The sequence below is a fragment of the Anopheles darlingi genome, chromosome 2 (assembly GCF_943734745.1).
Source record: "Anopheles darlingi chromosome 2, idAnoDarlMG_H_01, whole genome shotgun sequence".
Classification (NCBI taxonomy): domain Eukaryota; kingdom Metazoa; phylum Arthropoda; class Insecta; order Diptera; family Culicidae; genus Anopheles; species Anopheles darlingi.
This window is the reverse complement of record NC_064874.1, coordinates 27,891,165-27,907,137: the sequence shown is the minus strand read 5'-3', so window position 1 is coordinate 27,907,137 and position 15,973 is coordinate 27,891,165. Positions and strand designations below refer to the sequence as shown.

Here is a 15,973-nt window from a genome sequence, read left to right as displayed (position 1 = left end):
GAGATGTCTCACGCTGCGTGCACGGTCGCACCGATTCCGATCGAAGAGATTCAGCGAGGCCCTCTGAAGATCCATCAAAACTGACCTTGCAGCGTTTCAGCGTTATGGTAGCGCCCTGACACTTGTTGTACAGCACGCCTCCGGTGGCCACACCGTTTGGAGCCTTTTGGCGTTTCGCACATCCAATGGTCACACACTAAGAAGTCCCGCGTGCCGTACGATCCCGTACGATCCGTGGTCGGCCACGATGATCTGTTCGATGTGGGTCTCAAACTGCAACTAAATCCATTCGCCGTATCGTGACCAATAATCATACCGCTTCTAAGCGCACCTCCCTACTCCTTTCGCGCTGGTTCGCGCGAGAAACCTAATCTACGGTGAGCGGCGACCGGATGGGTTGGTTGGTTGGTTGGAGGGATCGGTTTTTGGGGGCCGCGACAGCGGGTGAGTTTCACGGAGAGGCACGGTGGCGGTATGCGTGAGCCTCACTCATATTAGCCGCTTGTTCTTCAACCGGCGACCGATCGGTGCCGGCGATCAGTGCATTCCAAATAGATCCAGCCTCGAACGTCAAGTCGTCGTCGTGGTCGCCGTCGTCTTGCAGATGTCGTTGTCACGGATCGACGGCTTTGCGCATCGAATTGCCGCTAATCGATGGATCGGTCGGCTGTCTGGGAGTGGTGTGGGGTTACATTACAATCAAATGTCCATGGTTTGTGGTAATCAAACATGGATCATCTCTCGTTTGGATGAGAACCGTGGCAATCATCAGCAACAGAGCGTACAATCGGTTGGACAAGCGCGTTCCGAGATTTCATCCTCCAGGTCAGTTGGTGGTTTGGGCGTGAAGGTGAAGTTCACGACCGGGTCCGCCACTGAACAGGTCCGGTGTACGGACGGAGTTGTTTGTTTCACACCAGACACCGCCGACGGGTGGGACCAAACCATTCGGGTACCGTCAGGTGACAATTCATGGCGGACGTGTACGTATGGCTTTTGGATTGTTCGACTTGATCGTCCGAGGCCACACGGCGCGATATGTTGCGCGCATACCTAGGTTGACCTAGATCTAAACAAGTTCTCGGCGAGCATAGACCAAACGAGCAGCTTAGTGCTGCGGCTGCGCCTAAACCGTGATGTCCGATTACGATTAATGCTGTTGGCCGGTGTAGTTTCAGACCCTCCAATTTGCGCGCCGATGTTGCGATCGCTGGAGGATCCGGTTTTTCGACTTTCGGACATGGAAGGTGAGGTGGTATCGTGCAGGCAAGCGCGCGCGCGCCATGAAAACGATCTTACACCATCCCAGCCAGCGTTCTCTAGGTTGCCTCATACCATTCTGTGCTGGACGGCCATTCGTACCTGTTGTGCTTGTTGTGTCAGCTGCCATCAGCCGAACGTCGCCAAGAAGTCAATAAACTTGGGGTCGGCATCGGTTTACCATCCAGAACAACTACGACAGCGGCGTGGTGCGTGCGTAGAATATCCAATGAGCATCTGGCGGGTGGGCCCAAAAAGAAACAAAAAACCACCGCCAAAGCTCATCCTCCCACAGACCAATATCGCCTGAAGCTGGCGGTACCTGGCGGTCATCGGAATCGAACTCGCGAATATCACTCTCACTCACTGGAGGATGGCGCAATCGATGCCAAAGCGGACGATGCCCGGGACACTACTTCGCGATTCGAGGCCTTAAGAGACGCTCGATCAAAAGGAGCCATATTAATTTTGGGGTCATCGTCTTGCGCAGCGTTCAGCGCCAATCAGGTTTCTCCCTCTCTCTCTCTGTGTTTTATTGTGGCTTTTTGTTTCGCCCATTCTTTGCCCCAAAAATCGAAAGCAAAAACGCGCGAGGGAACAGCGTCTGGTGACCTGGCTGAAATCAGGACAGAAACGTTCCGCGGAAAGGGGACTCTGTCTGGGGCTCTCAATCGGAATGACATTATTGGTCTGGTGGTAAGATGATCTACATCTTGTGTGGGACACAAACAACGGCATGGCCTTGACATCATGGCTATCTCGTGCGCGTGCTGTGACGTCAGGCGCGAGTTCTATTTTTAGTTCCGCGTGACGTCCTATCGCATCCGCGCAGGTCTCGTCCCACGTCCCCATTATCATATTCCAACTTTCATACGATAACTCATCGCCGATCGTCGATATCAGTTTGATTCGGTTTGAGGTTAGGTAGCTTGGCGAGTGCTGCGAGTCACTGCATGGCCTCCTATGACGGCGAACGCTTTTGAGCGCGGTGGTGGCAGCGACCAACGGTATCGATTGTACGGCGTAAACGCATGAATGGTCATCGCGTAACCTTGATCGTGGAGTCAGGATCAACGGAATCCAACAAAACCGACAATAGCCCGACAATTAACCGACAATCATACCCTTCCCTCCTCGCCCCTCCCCCGGACATGCTGCACTTGATCGACGATCTGGTGTTTGAAGGATTTTCACTACGAAACCGAGGTCAACTCCTGCGCTCTCGCTCGATCGAGTACTCGGTGGCAACCGCAGAAAGGTCAACAGGTTTCTTCCTCTAGCTCTTTTTTTTTGTTTCTGAACTGTCCTTCTTGCTGATCGTTTATGCGCCGCAGTGCCAGGGACCGATTTTTTTAGCATTCCAAACTACCGGTGGTCAGTGTGCAGTGGTGCTGCTACGTGCCGGAGTTCACGTTGCTTATCAGCGAGGCAGTTCGTCGCTTCGGAGGACGGTTAGCTTCAACCTCGTTTCGCTGCAGGTTCGTCGCTTAACGCGTTTTTCGCTCTTTCGTAGCGCCGTTCTTGATTTGGTCTGGGCGTGTATTGCAGATGATTTCATCATCGATCAGTGTCTGGTGCAGCCAGCTCACGGTGCAGCAACGCAAGCGGTGCATGCATACGACCGAGTGATCACGTGCGATCACGAACCCGTTTTTCCTTTTCTTCGCAATCTTTAACCCCCAGCCGAAGCAGTTGTCCTTGGGAGGGTTGTTATTAAAGGGATTGTCACCGCACCGCACGGCTTGGGTCGAAGGGTGAATTGTCGCGAGACTGTCTCTCATTTGCTCTCGCATGCACCAATACGCGACTTGGAGTGGCAACTCCCAACCGAAATCCGTGCTTAACCTTTGAATGTGATTGTTTTGAAGCTTTTATGCCATAGCCGTGCATGCAGAGACAACTACTCGACGACACTGCAAGTCGTTCGCTACTTTACCAAAAACCCAAATTTCTGCAAATCATTGTCACTGTCTGTGTGGTGCGTCAGGATGCGTTCCGTTGTTATGTCATTTCCGTACGCCGATGCCGGCGAGATTCAGATTACTGTTAAGGGTGATGCCGAATGACAAATTGTTTGTCCACAGCTCTGTGTCGTCACTTGTCAAGCCCTGAAGAACGGAGTGGCATTCAGTGCCCTTCGATCACCGCTTTTCACCGAGTGTTCGAACCATATCGGACCGAAAGGTTGATTGCTTTTCGGTTCGGAATTACGCAGTTCGGAAGACGAATGACAATATGAACCGAGGCACCGCGATGCGACGATGAAAAGAGATTTCATTCTACTGCGAGGAGACGGTTGTGCAATTCGACTTTCTTCCACTCCAATCAATCAGTGTGGTGTCGGTATCTGCAGGTGCCAAAAAGGAAATATTATATCACCTGGATCACGGCGATTGCAGCGGCGAGCTTCTTCTTGTCCTTGCCGATTGTCCGCAGAGGACGGATACAATCACTCTTCAATTCATTTAAATAGTATTTCCAACGGCCCCACTGGCCCGTCGTCTGACCGGTGGCCCAGTTTCATCACGAGCGTGTGTGTGTGTGTGTGTGCCACTGCAAATCGGACGCAATGCCGGTCAGTTCGTATCGCCGAAAATGGTTTCGGTGCTCGTCGTTTTCCACGCGTGCTTATCAAACCTTAGAAGTCACTGGCACGTGACGCTTGGGCCGGTTAATTTGATGACCAATGGTGTCGCGGTGTCCACAGTTCCGTGAGATTTGGCGTGCGACCGGATTGCGTCACCGTGGTTGCCATCGTCTCGCGATCGTTTGTATCGTGGTGAGCAGATGATCACGTCAGTATTCAATCTTTCAAGCCCTTCATTCGTATCGTTAGCCCTTTCAGGGTGGTGGTGGTGTGGAGAGATCAGTCAGGAGGTCAGCCAAAAGTTATGCTAAATAAGCGAGAACATAATTATCAAATAACCACCAACCATGCTTTGAACCATTAGCTTAGGACCATTTAGCATTAACAACCGAACTGGGGTCACTATTTTGAGGCGGCGCCGGCTCTCTCTTGGATGAAATTGTAATCGCACAATGAGACACAATTACTTAATCGTCTCGAATCCGAATTGAGCACAAATGATCACCGTTTACGCGATTCGCTGATTGCTGCCTACGTTCTCGTGTCCACTCTTACGCACGGCTGAGGGTCATCTGCTCTGTGATGACCAATCCGATGGTTGCAATTGTCTGACTGTGTTACCGAGGTGCATTATTGCAAAAAACCTTCCACCAAGGCATCGACCGTGAAATGATGGTCGCACAGATCTGCACTGCACTGCGCCATTGCCGTTGTTTCTGCAGCTGATGTGCTCCTGATAAAACATGTCAGTCCGATGAGTGCACTGTGTGTGTGTGTGTCCTTGGAACTAATTACTGTGCTGTGGTGCACCGGTATGCCGATCGTCGCCGTTGCGTCGTTCTCCGTTCAACTCCAACTCGGCTTCAATCGGTACACTCAGGATACGCGCGGATCGCGTTCGTCTCTCGGCGTCGCTCGTTGCGTTGTGTGTGTTTGTGTACCTGTGGACCAAACCCCCCGGGGGGTGTTTTGCGCGATTCGCGTCACAGCGAAGGCGTAGCTGGTGCTATCGGACCGTCCGAGTGCGGTTGCGTGTGGGCACGATCTCGCGGGCGCGATCGCGATCGGACCGCGCGGTTCAGTCAGTCACTGATAGTGAGGCGTCGCGAGCAGCAGGACCTTTTACGAAGGCAACGAAGGACGTCGAGAGATCGCGGTACCGTCTTCAAGCAAAGTGATCTTTAAGTGCTCAAAACGTTCGATTTTTTGGAGTTTTGAGGAAAATTCAGAGTTCCTAGTGGAAAGTGAATCGAAGTTCTACGCGAACAAACGTGAGGTGATCGGTGGGATATGTTTGCGCGATCGTGTTGAGTGGCAGGAGCGAAGAGTGAAAGTGATATAACAAGTTTGCACGATCATTTGTCGGTTCTGGATCGCGAGTGTGTCTGTTATTGAACCAGCAACCATGGTACGTGAGTTGGGTAGTGGTTTAATTAGTTTAAATAGTTATGAAAAACACTAAAAGTGGCAAGGAAACTGTTTATTGCAACTCATGAAATGGGTTTCAATCCAGGGCGAAAATGAAGAACCATTTAAATCGCAAAAAAGGAATGTCGCATAAGTTGATCTGCCTTGCTAGCTAGAATGGAGACTCGGAGACCCGGTAAACCGAGGGATCTTTTTTGTTTCTGCTGTGGTTCGTGATTCGTGTTGCGTGTTTTAGGAGTTTTGAACCGTAAAATTAATCATGAACAAGTTTCGACCGCTCAGATGCGCATGTTTTCGGTTTCAATCTCAAACCTGTCTCCCAGAACAGAACGCGGGTTCAGACGCTTCGTATTTCCGCATTCGTTAGCAGGAAGACTCGACAGATAGACAAGCAGACAGACCGAGTGTTACGTGTTGCTTTACGTGTTTGATGCACTCGTCTCCGATCGTCTTGCGTCTTCGAATGTTTGTGTCGTCGGTCCTGGACAGAACGTTCTTATTACCAACGGGGGGCTCCCTCGGGACGGGCGCACATACTGGGCGTTGTGCTAAACATGCTAATCATGCCCCCGCCACGACGCACCATAGACCGAAGCCAATGTGCATGCGCCACCAACTGCGCGCCATGATGGGTACGGAGCCCGCGAAACACAAAACGACGATTCAGTGAGTCGCGAATCAATATTGTGCGGGATGGGTTGCGAGAAATAGAGTTTGCTCGGTTTGGTCACTATTCCCCGGCCACCCCAAAAAATAAAACGCGGAAAGACGGTCCCACCTTGGTGGTTCGCTTGTTGTTCCGGCAGTTTTTTTGGGACGGGAAAGAATGATTTTATGGTCGAAGAGCTCATAAAGCTCGCGTCTTGCCTGTTGGTGTGACAATGGAGGGCTTACTGATGCTGCTGCTGCTGCTGCTGCTGCTGATGCTGCGTGCCATGTGCTGTCTCAATATTGACGCTCGAAATGACAACCCCATACCGCGTGACGACGAGTCATTCGCCTCGAGATGGTACAATTGCTTTTACATTTCCATCTGAACGACGCGTTCACCCTTACGGGTGATTTAACGGACGGAGTTTTTGACACTTTGCGTGGCCTTTGTGTTCCGCATTTTATGCAAATTTCTCCATTTCATCCATTGCTCGTGGCGGATAGTTTGCATTTCGGCGATTTGCGGCCTGTGCCGGGCCGGGAGTGTTATGCCCGAAACAGGTGTCCGTCGAGCGAGCGAGGCGCAACCTTGACCAACCTTGCAGTTATGCGATTGTGTGTTTTTGAGCAAGGCGCAATGGGGGGTGGATGAACGTTTAAAGTGTGTGAGACGAGGGATGGGTTTGGAGAAAACGGAAAATTTATGCTTCCATGTTTCCATGTCAACCAACCGACCGACCGACCGGTTGACCGACAATCAGCGATCATTGTGTGCGAACGTCTTCGGATAAATACGGAAAAAAGTCTCTCTAGGGAGTAGGTTGGCCGGTCGGATAATATTATGCCAACGCAATCGTCCACGTCGTCGTCGTCGTCGGGGTCACAATTACACACCGTGACGTTCCCTGGCCGTTGCAAAAAGGTGGCCGAGGCAACAAAGGGGCCTCCTAACGGTTACATCGCACGGTGACCCTCTCGAAGTTGGATTTTTGGTCAAGTGAGCGTTAATGTAAACAGTTCAAAGTGGCTTCAAAGAGATGCTGCTGGTGATCGGATAGGATTCGGATCAATTGCTACTCGCACGTACGGCACGTGTCCGCCGTCCAATCCTCTACCGAATAGGAATCTCCACTGTTTACGGTTCCATTATATGATTCCATTCCACACAGCCACGTACACGGTCCATATGCGCTTAGAACCGTCAAACCACTGTCTCCATCTCGACCATCCGACCTCGACGGAGTGAGGTTAGTTTGACAAACGAAGCAGGCCGGAAGAAAGACAAACACATTCCATCCGGTATGCGTATAGTATGCGATATGGGTTCGCACCGTGCACGAAGGTTAGAAGCGATTCGTGGCAAAAGCACTCTCCTCGTGAAGGCCACGCCAGAGGTCCGGAGGTAACTTGCGAAAAGTACTGCCGGATCTCTGATGGTCTTCGTTCGTTCGTTCGGAGCGCCGAAGTCCAATCCGAAAAGTGGTCTAAGTCTGGGCTGGTGTTTGCGTTGGCGCAATTAGCTTTGAGTCATGAAACTCCGTCTGCCTTGGCTGGTGGTCGGGTACCGACGATTACCGATCGGTCGAGTTGATCTGGTTCATTTCCATATAATAAGTCGGAAAGATCGTTCACCTGAATTCGCGTTCGCGCGAACGCCACAATCGACGAATTACGGTTACGCAATTGAGACATATTGTTGGGACTTGGATGCTTATACGTCAATAGCGACCGAATAGTGATTGTAGGTTATGTGCACTCCAATGCCTACAGCCTCTCTCTCTCGACCATGCAGGCCGGCATGCACTTGTTTTTTTAGCTCGATGCAAGTGACCGAAATTGGAACGTCTTAAACCTTGAGCTCGTTGCAATGAGAATCCTCACCGCGATGTCGGGTTCGGCGCCGGAGAAAGGCAACAAAAGGAGGTCTGGCCGGTGTTGTCAACATTTCACTTTCCTCTGTCGCCTCGCATTACCGGCATCTGTTGTTCGCTTCCTGAACTGGCCCCAACGAAGCCCAGGCCGTAAGAATCTCGGACACACCGAGTGACAAGGGAACGAAGCACGTATCTGGTTCGCCTTGAGCTCATGCCGACGCGCCCGGTAGCCGGTTTCGGCTGGTGTGTTTTGACGAGGCGACGACGAGGACTGGTTTGATCGGCCATTCCTTATGGAATCCGTACCACGTGGTTCGCAACCCACGAGGCCGGGAAATGATAACAATCCAGTTGGCGAAGGGAGTCCAACACCTGATGCTACCCCGGGAGAGGGAGAGATGGATGATTCCAGCGATCGTGATGATCGACGGCACATCATTATGAAGACGAATTGAGCGATGTGATGTGTGTGTGTGTGCGCGAGGGTCACCAGCATGACAGTTGACTGCCAGCTACTGGCCAGAAGAGGTGAGTCCGGTTGACAAGCGAAATTGATGATTCGTTCGGGCGCGGGATGACGGACGTTCGGAGCTAGCCACAGCGTGATGCAATGCTACCGGGCCATCATGACAGCTTGGTTGTTCGAAGAAGCCGCTGTTCTGAATGAAAATGTCCTTCTCGGACAGTGTCTAAGTCTCTGGCGCCTGGCCGAACCGCAATTTATGCAGCTCGTGTCGTCGAATTCCAATCAAAGGCCCTGGACGGTGTGCGAGCAAGAACACAATCTGCAACAACGCCGAGCAATGCAAACAACTAATGCAGCGTCAGCGAACACAACACCTCTATGCGCATCCGATATTCGACTTCGACGGAGACGACTGCATCGTGAATTCATTTCAGCGTGACCCTTTTTAACAAGTGGCCAGCCGCCAGTAACGCCAGAACCTGATCGCTAACGCGGCGAAGGTTAGCAGGGTTAGCATCGCTGCCGCCGGTTGGGCGTGCTTGTAGGTCTGCATGTGAATTGCAGCGGCATCGGAAGTGGCAGTTAATAGGAAGAGCGAGCGAGAGATGGAGTCTAGGAAGTCGATTGCAGTCGATCGTTGCATGATCGATAGAACGCGCGCAACCATCGGACCGTCCACCGTTCGAAGGATCTTCCGGGCCGGTCTTCAACATCATAACGTGGGTGCTTCGTGGGGCTAGCGTGTTTGCCGAGGAGAGAAGTCTCATTAAAATACACCAACACTGAGTGTGCTTTACGGAGTCGGATTAAAACCCCCTTTATTTGAAGGCCATTGATAGCCATTGGGCTTAACCGTCCAAAGCGCGCCTCGAGTTACATCAGCGAGTCCATTTCGTAATCCATCCAACCGTACTCTCCGCTTAACGCACGATATTGGCCGAGTTTGGGCGGTTGGTAGCGAAACCGAAGGCCACGGTCGACGACGCAGATGGATTATGTGTCATTCCCGTGCGATTTAGTCGCCGATTTGTCGGCGTTCCCACCGTGACCCGCAATTTGCACCTCTCAGCGGCGAGTTGCGACCAATCATCATTGGTGAGATTATTATGCGATGACCTTGGAATTGCGTGAGATTGCGATGGATGCAGCATGTTTGGCGTAGGATAAGATGAGAGATGCGTTAATACGATTCCCTTACGGTCTTTGTGTTCCTCGAGACTGGGAACAAGATTTGGATCAAATTAGCAACGACCATAACCTCAAACCACGGCCCCGTCCATAATATTCCACTCCGACCGAATGTCCATACAATTTACATCGATTAACGCACGCGCTGGGGAAGCGACACGAACCGATGGGCAAGTTCCAGGAACCAGGAATGGAAAGAACATTTTTGGGCCCACAAACGGCCCAAAAACAGGTTTAACCGGCCCGAGTTTGTCGCCCTGAGGGAAGAAGAGCATTTTGCGTCACTTCGGAACCTCACTGGTTCTGTCGCATATTTGACAGATCGGAATGGAATGGAATGGAAATGATAATCACGTGGATTTGATCGAGCGTTTCGTTCGATCGTTCCGTTGTGGCTCAGTGTGGCCATTGCAACAGAAAAACCCGATGCGGTTTGACGTAAGCAGCGTCGTCGACCTGTCGTCCGATCGTCGTCCGGTTTTGGTTTGGGAAGAACACCGGGCATGTAACATAAATCGTAATCCACGACCACGAGCTGTCTGTCAGCGATCTGGTTCGGTCTGGTCGGGAGAAGGGTATAATTAAATCCAAATTAGTTCTAATCCTGCGCAGATGCGGTGAGCCACGAGCATGTCACCGAGCGGTCCGGTTCGCTAATATCCGATATCGCCCAGCGTTTGGGCGGATTTGGTTTTATAATCGTCGCCGCATAAACGACGCACGGTGGCGCGGGTTAATGCTGTTTGTAATTGTAATCGTCCTGCCCTGTCCTGTCACTAGTAACCAGTGTCGACTACCAGGAGAGAGCAATTGGTCAGCTTCGTTAGCTCCGTCGTGGTGGCCGTAATTAGACGCAAGGGCCAAGTCTTGGCAACTAGTGGCAGCTGCATTAATTTATGCGCAACCGGCGTAACCTTCTCCGGCTGTAGACGTGGTTGAGACCACCACTCCTAAAGGAAATATCTCCCGCGAACTCTCCGCTCGCCAACTGATACCGGGCGTTGGTTGGATAGATGACGCCATATTTGTTTGTTGAACCGCGGAAAGGAGGGCTCACCGTTCGCGTCGGTCATTAGTGGCCTGGGGTGACGCAAAGCACCATTTCTTATTCTGGTCACTTGTTATCTAAGCCATTCGAAAAGATGGGCTCGCGCTATGAGCTCCACCGAAAAGGGCCGCGAATGTTCGCGACGAGAGTTATTCCGGCGGCGGCGCAGGTTCACCGGGTCACTGACGACCAGCAGTCCGTCCTTTGACTTGACCGCACCTCGTCACGCTATGACCATTTACCGGACTTCATTCCGCCGCCCCTCACCCCCAAAAATAGGCAGCTGGCGCCCACGTTTGACGGTCAAGGTTGCCCCACCAACGTCCAACGGCCGATAATGATTCATTTCCCCGGCCGGCGGCGGCGGCGGCGGTGGCTGCTGCAGTAGCGGCGGTGGTCTGTGCGCGGTGTGCGCGTGTGGCCGTTCCATCGCTTTGCTCAAGCAATTATCGGCCAGAGGGGCGAATTTCGGACGCTAACAGATCAATTAGATACACCACAGACCGCAGGTTACAGGCGCTGCCACTGCCACTGCCACTCTGGCTCTGGTTGCGAACACTAATTTGGTGGCCCAATGTGTCAACAATGATTTGATAATTTGCTCAGCAGTTTAGGGTTCGCCGAAGACTGAAATGGATTCGGAATGGATTGGAGATTCCATCTCCGCCAAGGGGGTTAATTACCGCCATGAGGCACCAAAGAGGAAACCGGATTTAAGGAACTGATTCAACCTCTGCACCTGGCATCGGAAGCGGCGAATGATAGGGCGCAATGGGATGCTCGGAAGGAGATTAAATCGATTTCTTTTAAACATATTCAATGCACTCTTGGATCGGCGATACATTTTTTATTCGTTTCCAGTCTGAAAGTTTGGTCCATTAGTGCTCTTGCGGTGCTGTATCGTGGAAGTTCAAGGTGAGGTATCTGTCTAGTTTGGCCCGGCAAACTGGAGTTGTGGTTTGCCAAATGAAAACCGACGGCCCGTGGCGGTACCAATTGATTGATCGAACTCTGATCGCCATAAACACCCTTTTGCCACGGCGCAACTCCCATCGGTCGGTGGTGCGCGATCTTGCGAGCCAATAGATCGTAACGCGCTGGGCCGGTTATGTAAGCAGCTTGTGTGGTGAACGCACGTGTGGCGTCCGTCAGTATTATGGTCTGGCCTGGCCCTGTCCATTCGCTCACTCACACGCGCTCTGCTCTACTTTTTGTGGATTTATTTATTGTCTCACACCCGAAAACATGTCATTTATTACATGTGCCGAGAGGTCTACAAGCATTATCGTACCACGGGCCGTTGACCTTGTGGCACGCCGGCGGATGTGAGATGACCTGAATGCGACCAAAGATAACAGCCGGTCCACCGAGTGATGGACGCTTTGCAGGAAGTGAAAGAAGGACGGTGAAGGTTGTGATCACCCCCTCCCCTCCCGTTTGCGTGATGAGTTTCATCCACTTTCCTCACCATCAACCAACTGACCACCTTGGGCCGTGGTTGGAAGGGGGCACAATGCACCGAAGACGCAGCGATCTTCGTAGAGCTTTGCATATGTAATGAGCCGAATGATGCGCATCGCGGAGGTTGCTGGGCCTTGGTCGAAGGGCCACGGCACGATGGATGATCGATAAACCTAAACGTCGAGAAGTGTCTTCGGCTTTTTGATGGTCAAGTGTAAGGCCAAGCCAGACCGTTCGAATGGATTATGTCGGGTTCAACCCACCCAGCCTTTGGTTCGTCCGTGACCATCGATGGTCCCTTGATGGGATGGGAGCTTCTTTAAGGCTAACCGCCTAATAATGGCTTCCATGTTGACGTCATGCCACCGTTTTGGAATCGCGTTTTGGAAGCTAAAGGTAATCCAACTCATCTTTGCAGTCATCGTTGGTCCAACAATCGCTGCCTGCGCTAGTGCTAGTAGTGCTGCTCCAGTACCTGCTGGTTGTCCCAGCGATCGAAGCCAGCGGAAACACGGTCGTACAGATTCTGTTCGATGAGACGAGCGCACTGCTTGGGAATGCATCGGATCGCATTCCGGATACGGTCGTATACAGGAAGGAGTACGATTTCATCGTTATCGGTGCCGGTTCCGGTGGCTCGGTAATGGCTAACCGGCTGTCGGAGATGCGCGATTGGAGTGTGCTGCTGCTGGAAGCTGGCAAGGAAGGCAACATGATCACCGAGGTACCACTGACGGCCGGAATCACATCCATTACGGGTAAGTGTTCAGGTGCTGGAGGTATTTCTGTACCCCCTTAACAGTAGTGCTGCAAATTCCTTCTGGCAAATTTAACAAAAAATAGGACCCACAAAGCAACAACAAAAAGGTTGCTAAGCAACAACAAAAAGGTTGCTAAGCAACAACAAAAAGGTTGCTAGCTAACCGATCTGAGAGGGTTCTTTAGTCTAGCATCTCTCCCCCCTCCCTCGTCCATCGACTTTCTTCTCACCCTTCATGCTATTTCTGGAGGAATATGGTGCACGCGCTTCTCTCTGCGACGTGTCGGCATTGTTACACAGATGTGTCTTTCTTCTCCAAGCAATAAGTCAGGGTCATGAGATTTCCACGAGGTACAGAGAGTAGATTACTCCACTCGTCACCATCAGATTAGTCAACTACCCGTCTGTGTGTAACTTTCGCCTAGTTTATTTTACTTGTACATTGCTTACACAAATGCACTGCTCCTGGCGATTGCTAAATGTTTCAATGTTTTGTTCTATGCGCGTTCTATAAATAGCATTACCGTTGTGGTGACATTTGTAAGGTTCTGCCAGCTCGTTGCATACCCTGAGCAAGCGAAATTCATGCTGCGGCGTATCTGTAGGCAGCAGATAAAACTGATTCGGAACGGAACGCAGTAAGCGTTCTCGCTTGCAATTGAGCGGTAAAAAAAACGATCACAAATGGGTACAGATAGCACTTGCATCGCAATTGGACTCTGCGTTATTTAAACAAGGGTCTGACAAAAGCATTAAACCTGTGTTTGCTGCATTGAGCTATATGCTACTCTTTATGTTTTCTCTCGTTCCTTGGATCAATCTTCTCGGCGGTTCTCTTCGCCTATTTGTAGGAAGTAATAATTTGCTCATTTTCCTCGTTTGTTTTGTGCTAATACTGTAATAATGGTTTCATAACAACATATCTATGAAGCGTTTCGATGTTAAAAACAAAGAAAAGTTAGTCTGAATTCGTTTAGCTATCAAGAATAATGCCAAGGTAGCTTACTAAAATCCCTTTAACTGGCTGGTTGTTTAACAAGCCAAGAACATTTAAAGTTATGTTTATTTCCCAAAAATAGCACTCGAACCGCTAGCAGGGCTGTGATTAACGCTGCTTGTTGTGCTTCTTACCAGGCTATAACTGGGGCTATAAGGCCGATCCGAGCACCGGTGCCTGTCTCGGTTTAGAGGGTGGCGTCTGCAACTGGCCAAAGGGACGCGGATTGGGGGGCACGAGTTTGATCAACTATCTCATCTATACCCGCGGCCACCGGCGTGACTATGACGAATGGGAACAGGCGGGTAATCCGGGCTGGGGCTACCGGGAGGTACTGCATTACTTCAAGAAACTGGAGCGTGTCCACATCCCGTCCCTGCGGAACTCACCGTACCGCTCCACGAGCGGCCTGGTGGACATCGAAGAGTCCAGCTTTGAGACACCGCTGCTGAAACGCTTCATCGAGGCGGGCAAAGGCCTAGGATACGAGGCGACCGACACGAATGGCGAAATACAGCTCGGTTTCGGTAAGGCGCAGGCTACGATGCGTAAAGGTCGCCGGTGCAGTGCGGCCAAAGCGTACCTCTCACCGGCCGCCAAGCGCTCCAATCTGGACATCTCGATGTACTCGCGCGTTACCAAGATTTTGATCGATCCCATCACGAAACTCGCGTACGGTGTGGAGTTTGTAAAGCATCGACGGCGTTACGTTATTCGCGCACGAAAGGAAGTGATCTTGGCGGCCGGTGCCATCGCTTCCCCCCAGCTGCTGATGCTTTCGGGCGTAGGTCCTCGGAGTCACCTGCAGGAGCTAGGCATCCCGGTGATACAGGATCTTCCGGTCGGGTATAATCTACAGGATCACGTTAACCTGCCGGGACTGGTGTTTCCGGTTCAGCAACCGATCACCGTTCGTGAGCGGGATATGCGCTCACCGAAGTACGCACTCGAGTATTTCCTGCAGGGTCGTGGACCATTCACCGTACCCGGTGGTGCCGAAGGTGTCGCCTTCGTCAAAACAAACATCAGCTACACACGTAAGTTCAGCTCCAGACCGACCTCTCCGGACCTGGATGATGTTTAACCGATACGTTTTCCCACCTCTCGATTACAGCCGCCGACTATCCGGACATTGAGCTGGTGATGGGCAGCGGAGCGTACAACAACGATGAATCCGGGACGCTCCGGGCGGCAATCGGGATCACCGAAGAGTTCCATCAGCGCACGTACGGGACGATCTTCGGGAAGCATGCCTTCTCCATCTCGCCGGTACTGATGCGCCCAAAGAGCCGTGGCCGGATCTCGCTGAAGAGCACCAACCCATACCATTGGCCCCATATGGAAGGTAACTTCTACGCCAACCTCGACGACCTGGTGGTACTGCGGGAGGGTGTCAAGCTGACCCTGTCGCTGGTGGAAAACTCGCCCTCATTCCAGACACTCGGGGCACACCTTCACCGGACACCGTTTTTCGGTTGCGAAGGTCCCAAGTTCCGAAGCGATGAGTACTGGGAGTGTGCTATACGGCAGATCGGCAGCAGTCTGCAGCATCAGGTGAGTACCGATGTACCTTGGGTTGTATTGGAAGATTCTGATACCGAACCGTGTTTTGTGTGTGTGTGTGTTGTTCTTTTTTGCAGTGCGGAACGTGCAAGATGGGACCGGCCACCGATCCTGGGGCGGTCGTTAATGCACAGCTACAGGTGTACGGTATCCGGGGGTTACGTGTGGTCGATGCATCGATCATGCCGACGATCCCGGCATCGCACACGAACGCGGTCGTCTTTATGATCGGCGAGAAAGCGGCAGACATGGTGAAGGAGTATTGGTTCAACGAGATACGCTAGGGACAGTGTCCATCTTGCATTCCCCGTTTCTCTCATTTACTCTAGTCAATTGATTACGGCCAAGGGTTGGCCGCAATGCACGCAGTACGCAGTGCCCTCCACTACTACTACCACTAGCAACGGTAACAAACCCTTTCCCTACGTAACCGCACACGAAACGGTGGAACTGGCGTAGGAATTTAGATGAAATAAAGAGACTGCTTTACTGTAAACAAAGGACGCGGGGCCACTGGCCCGGCTATTCGTGGAGAACATCGTCGGTTGGTTGGTTGGTTTGTTTAAGAGTATCGTGGGGTGATCGGATTTTCACGAAACGACGGCAATGGCGCGGTACGGAGGAGCATATTACGCTGGACAGGCAATGAACACGGCGCTTCTCTTTGTTTGTTTAAGACTCGTCGCTTCG

At 51.8% G+C, this 15,973-nt stretch overlaps 1 protein-coding gene across 1 annotated transcript; it reads left to right on the top strand.

Moving 5' to 3' along the window:
• Positions 1 to 4,957: 4,957 nt before the first annotated feature.
• LOC125949518 (glucose dehydrogenase [FAD, quinone]) lies at positions 4,958 to 15,755 on the top strand. Its single transcript, XM_049676638.1, has 5 exons — positions 4,958 to 5,255; positions 12,382 to 12,721; positions 13,858 to 14,757; positions 14,835 to 15,274; positions 15,361 to 15,755. Exons 1-5 carry the CDS (start codon positions 5,253 to 5,255, stop codon positions 15,565 to 15,567), a joined length of 1,890 nt encoding a protein of 629 aa, XP_049532595.1. The 5' UTR covers positions 4,958 to 5,252; the 3' UTR covers positions 15,568 to 15,755.
• Positions 15,756 to 15,973: the final 218 nt, after the last annotated feature.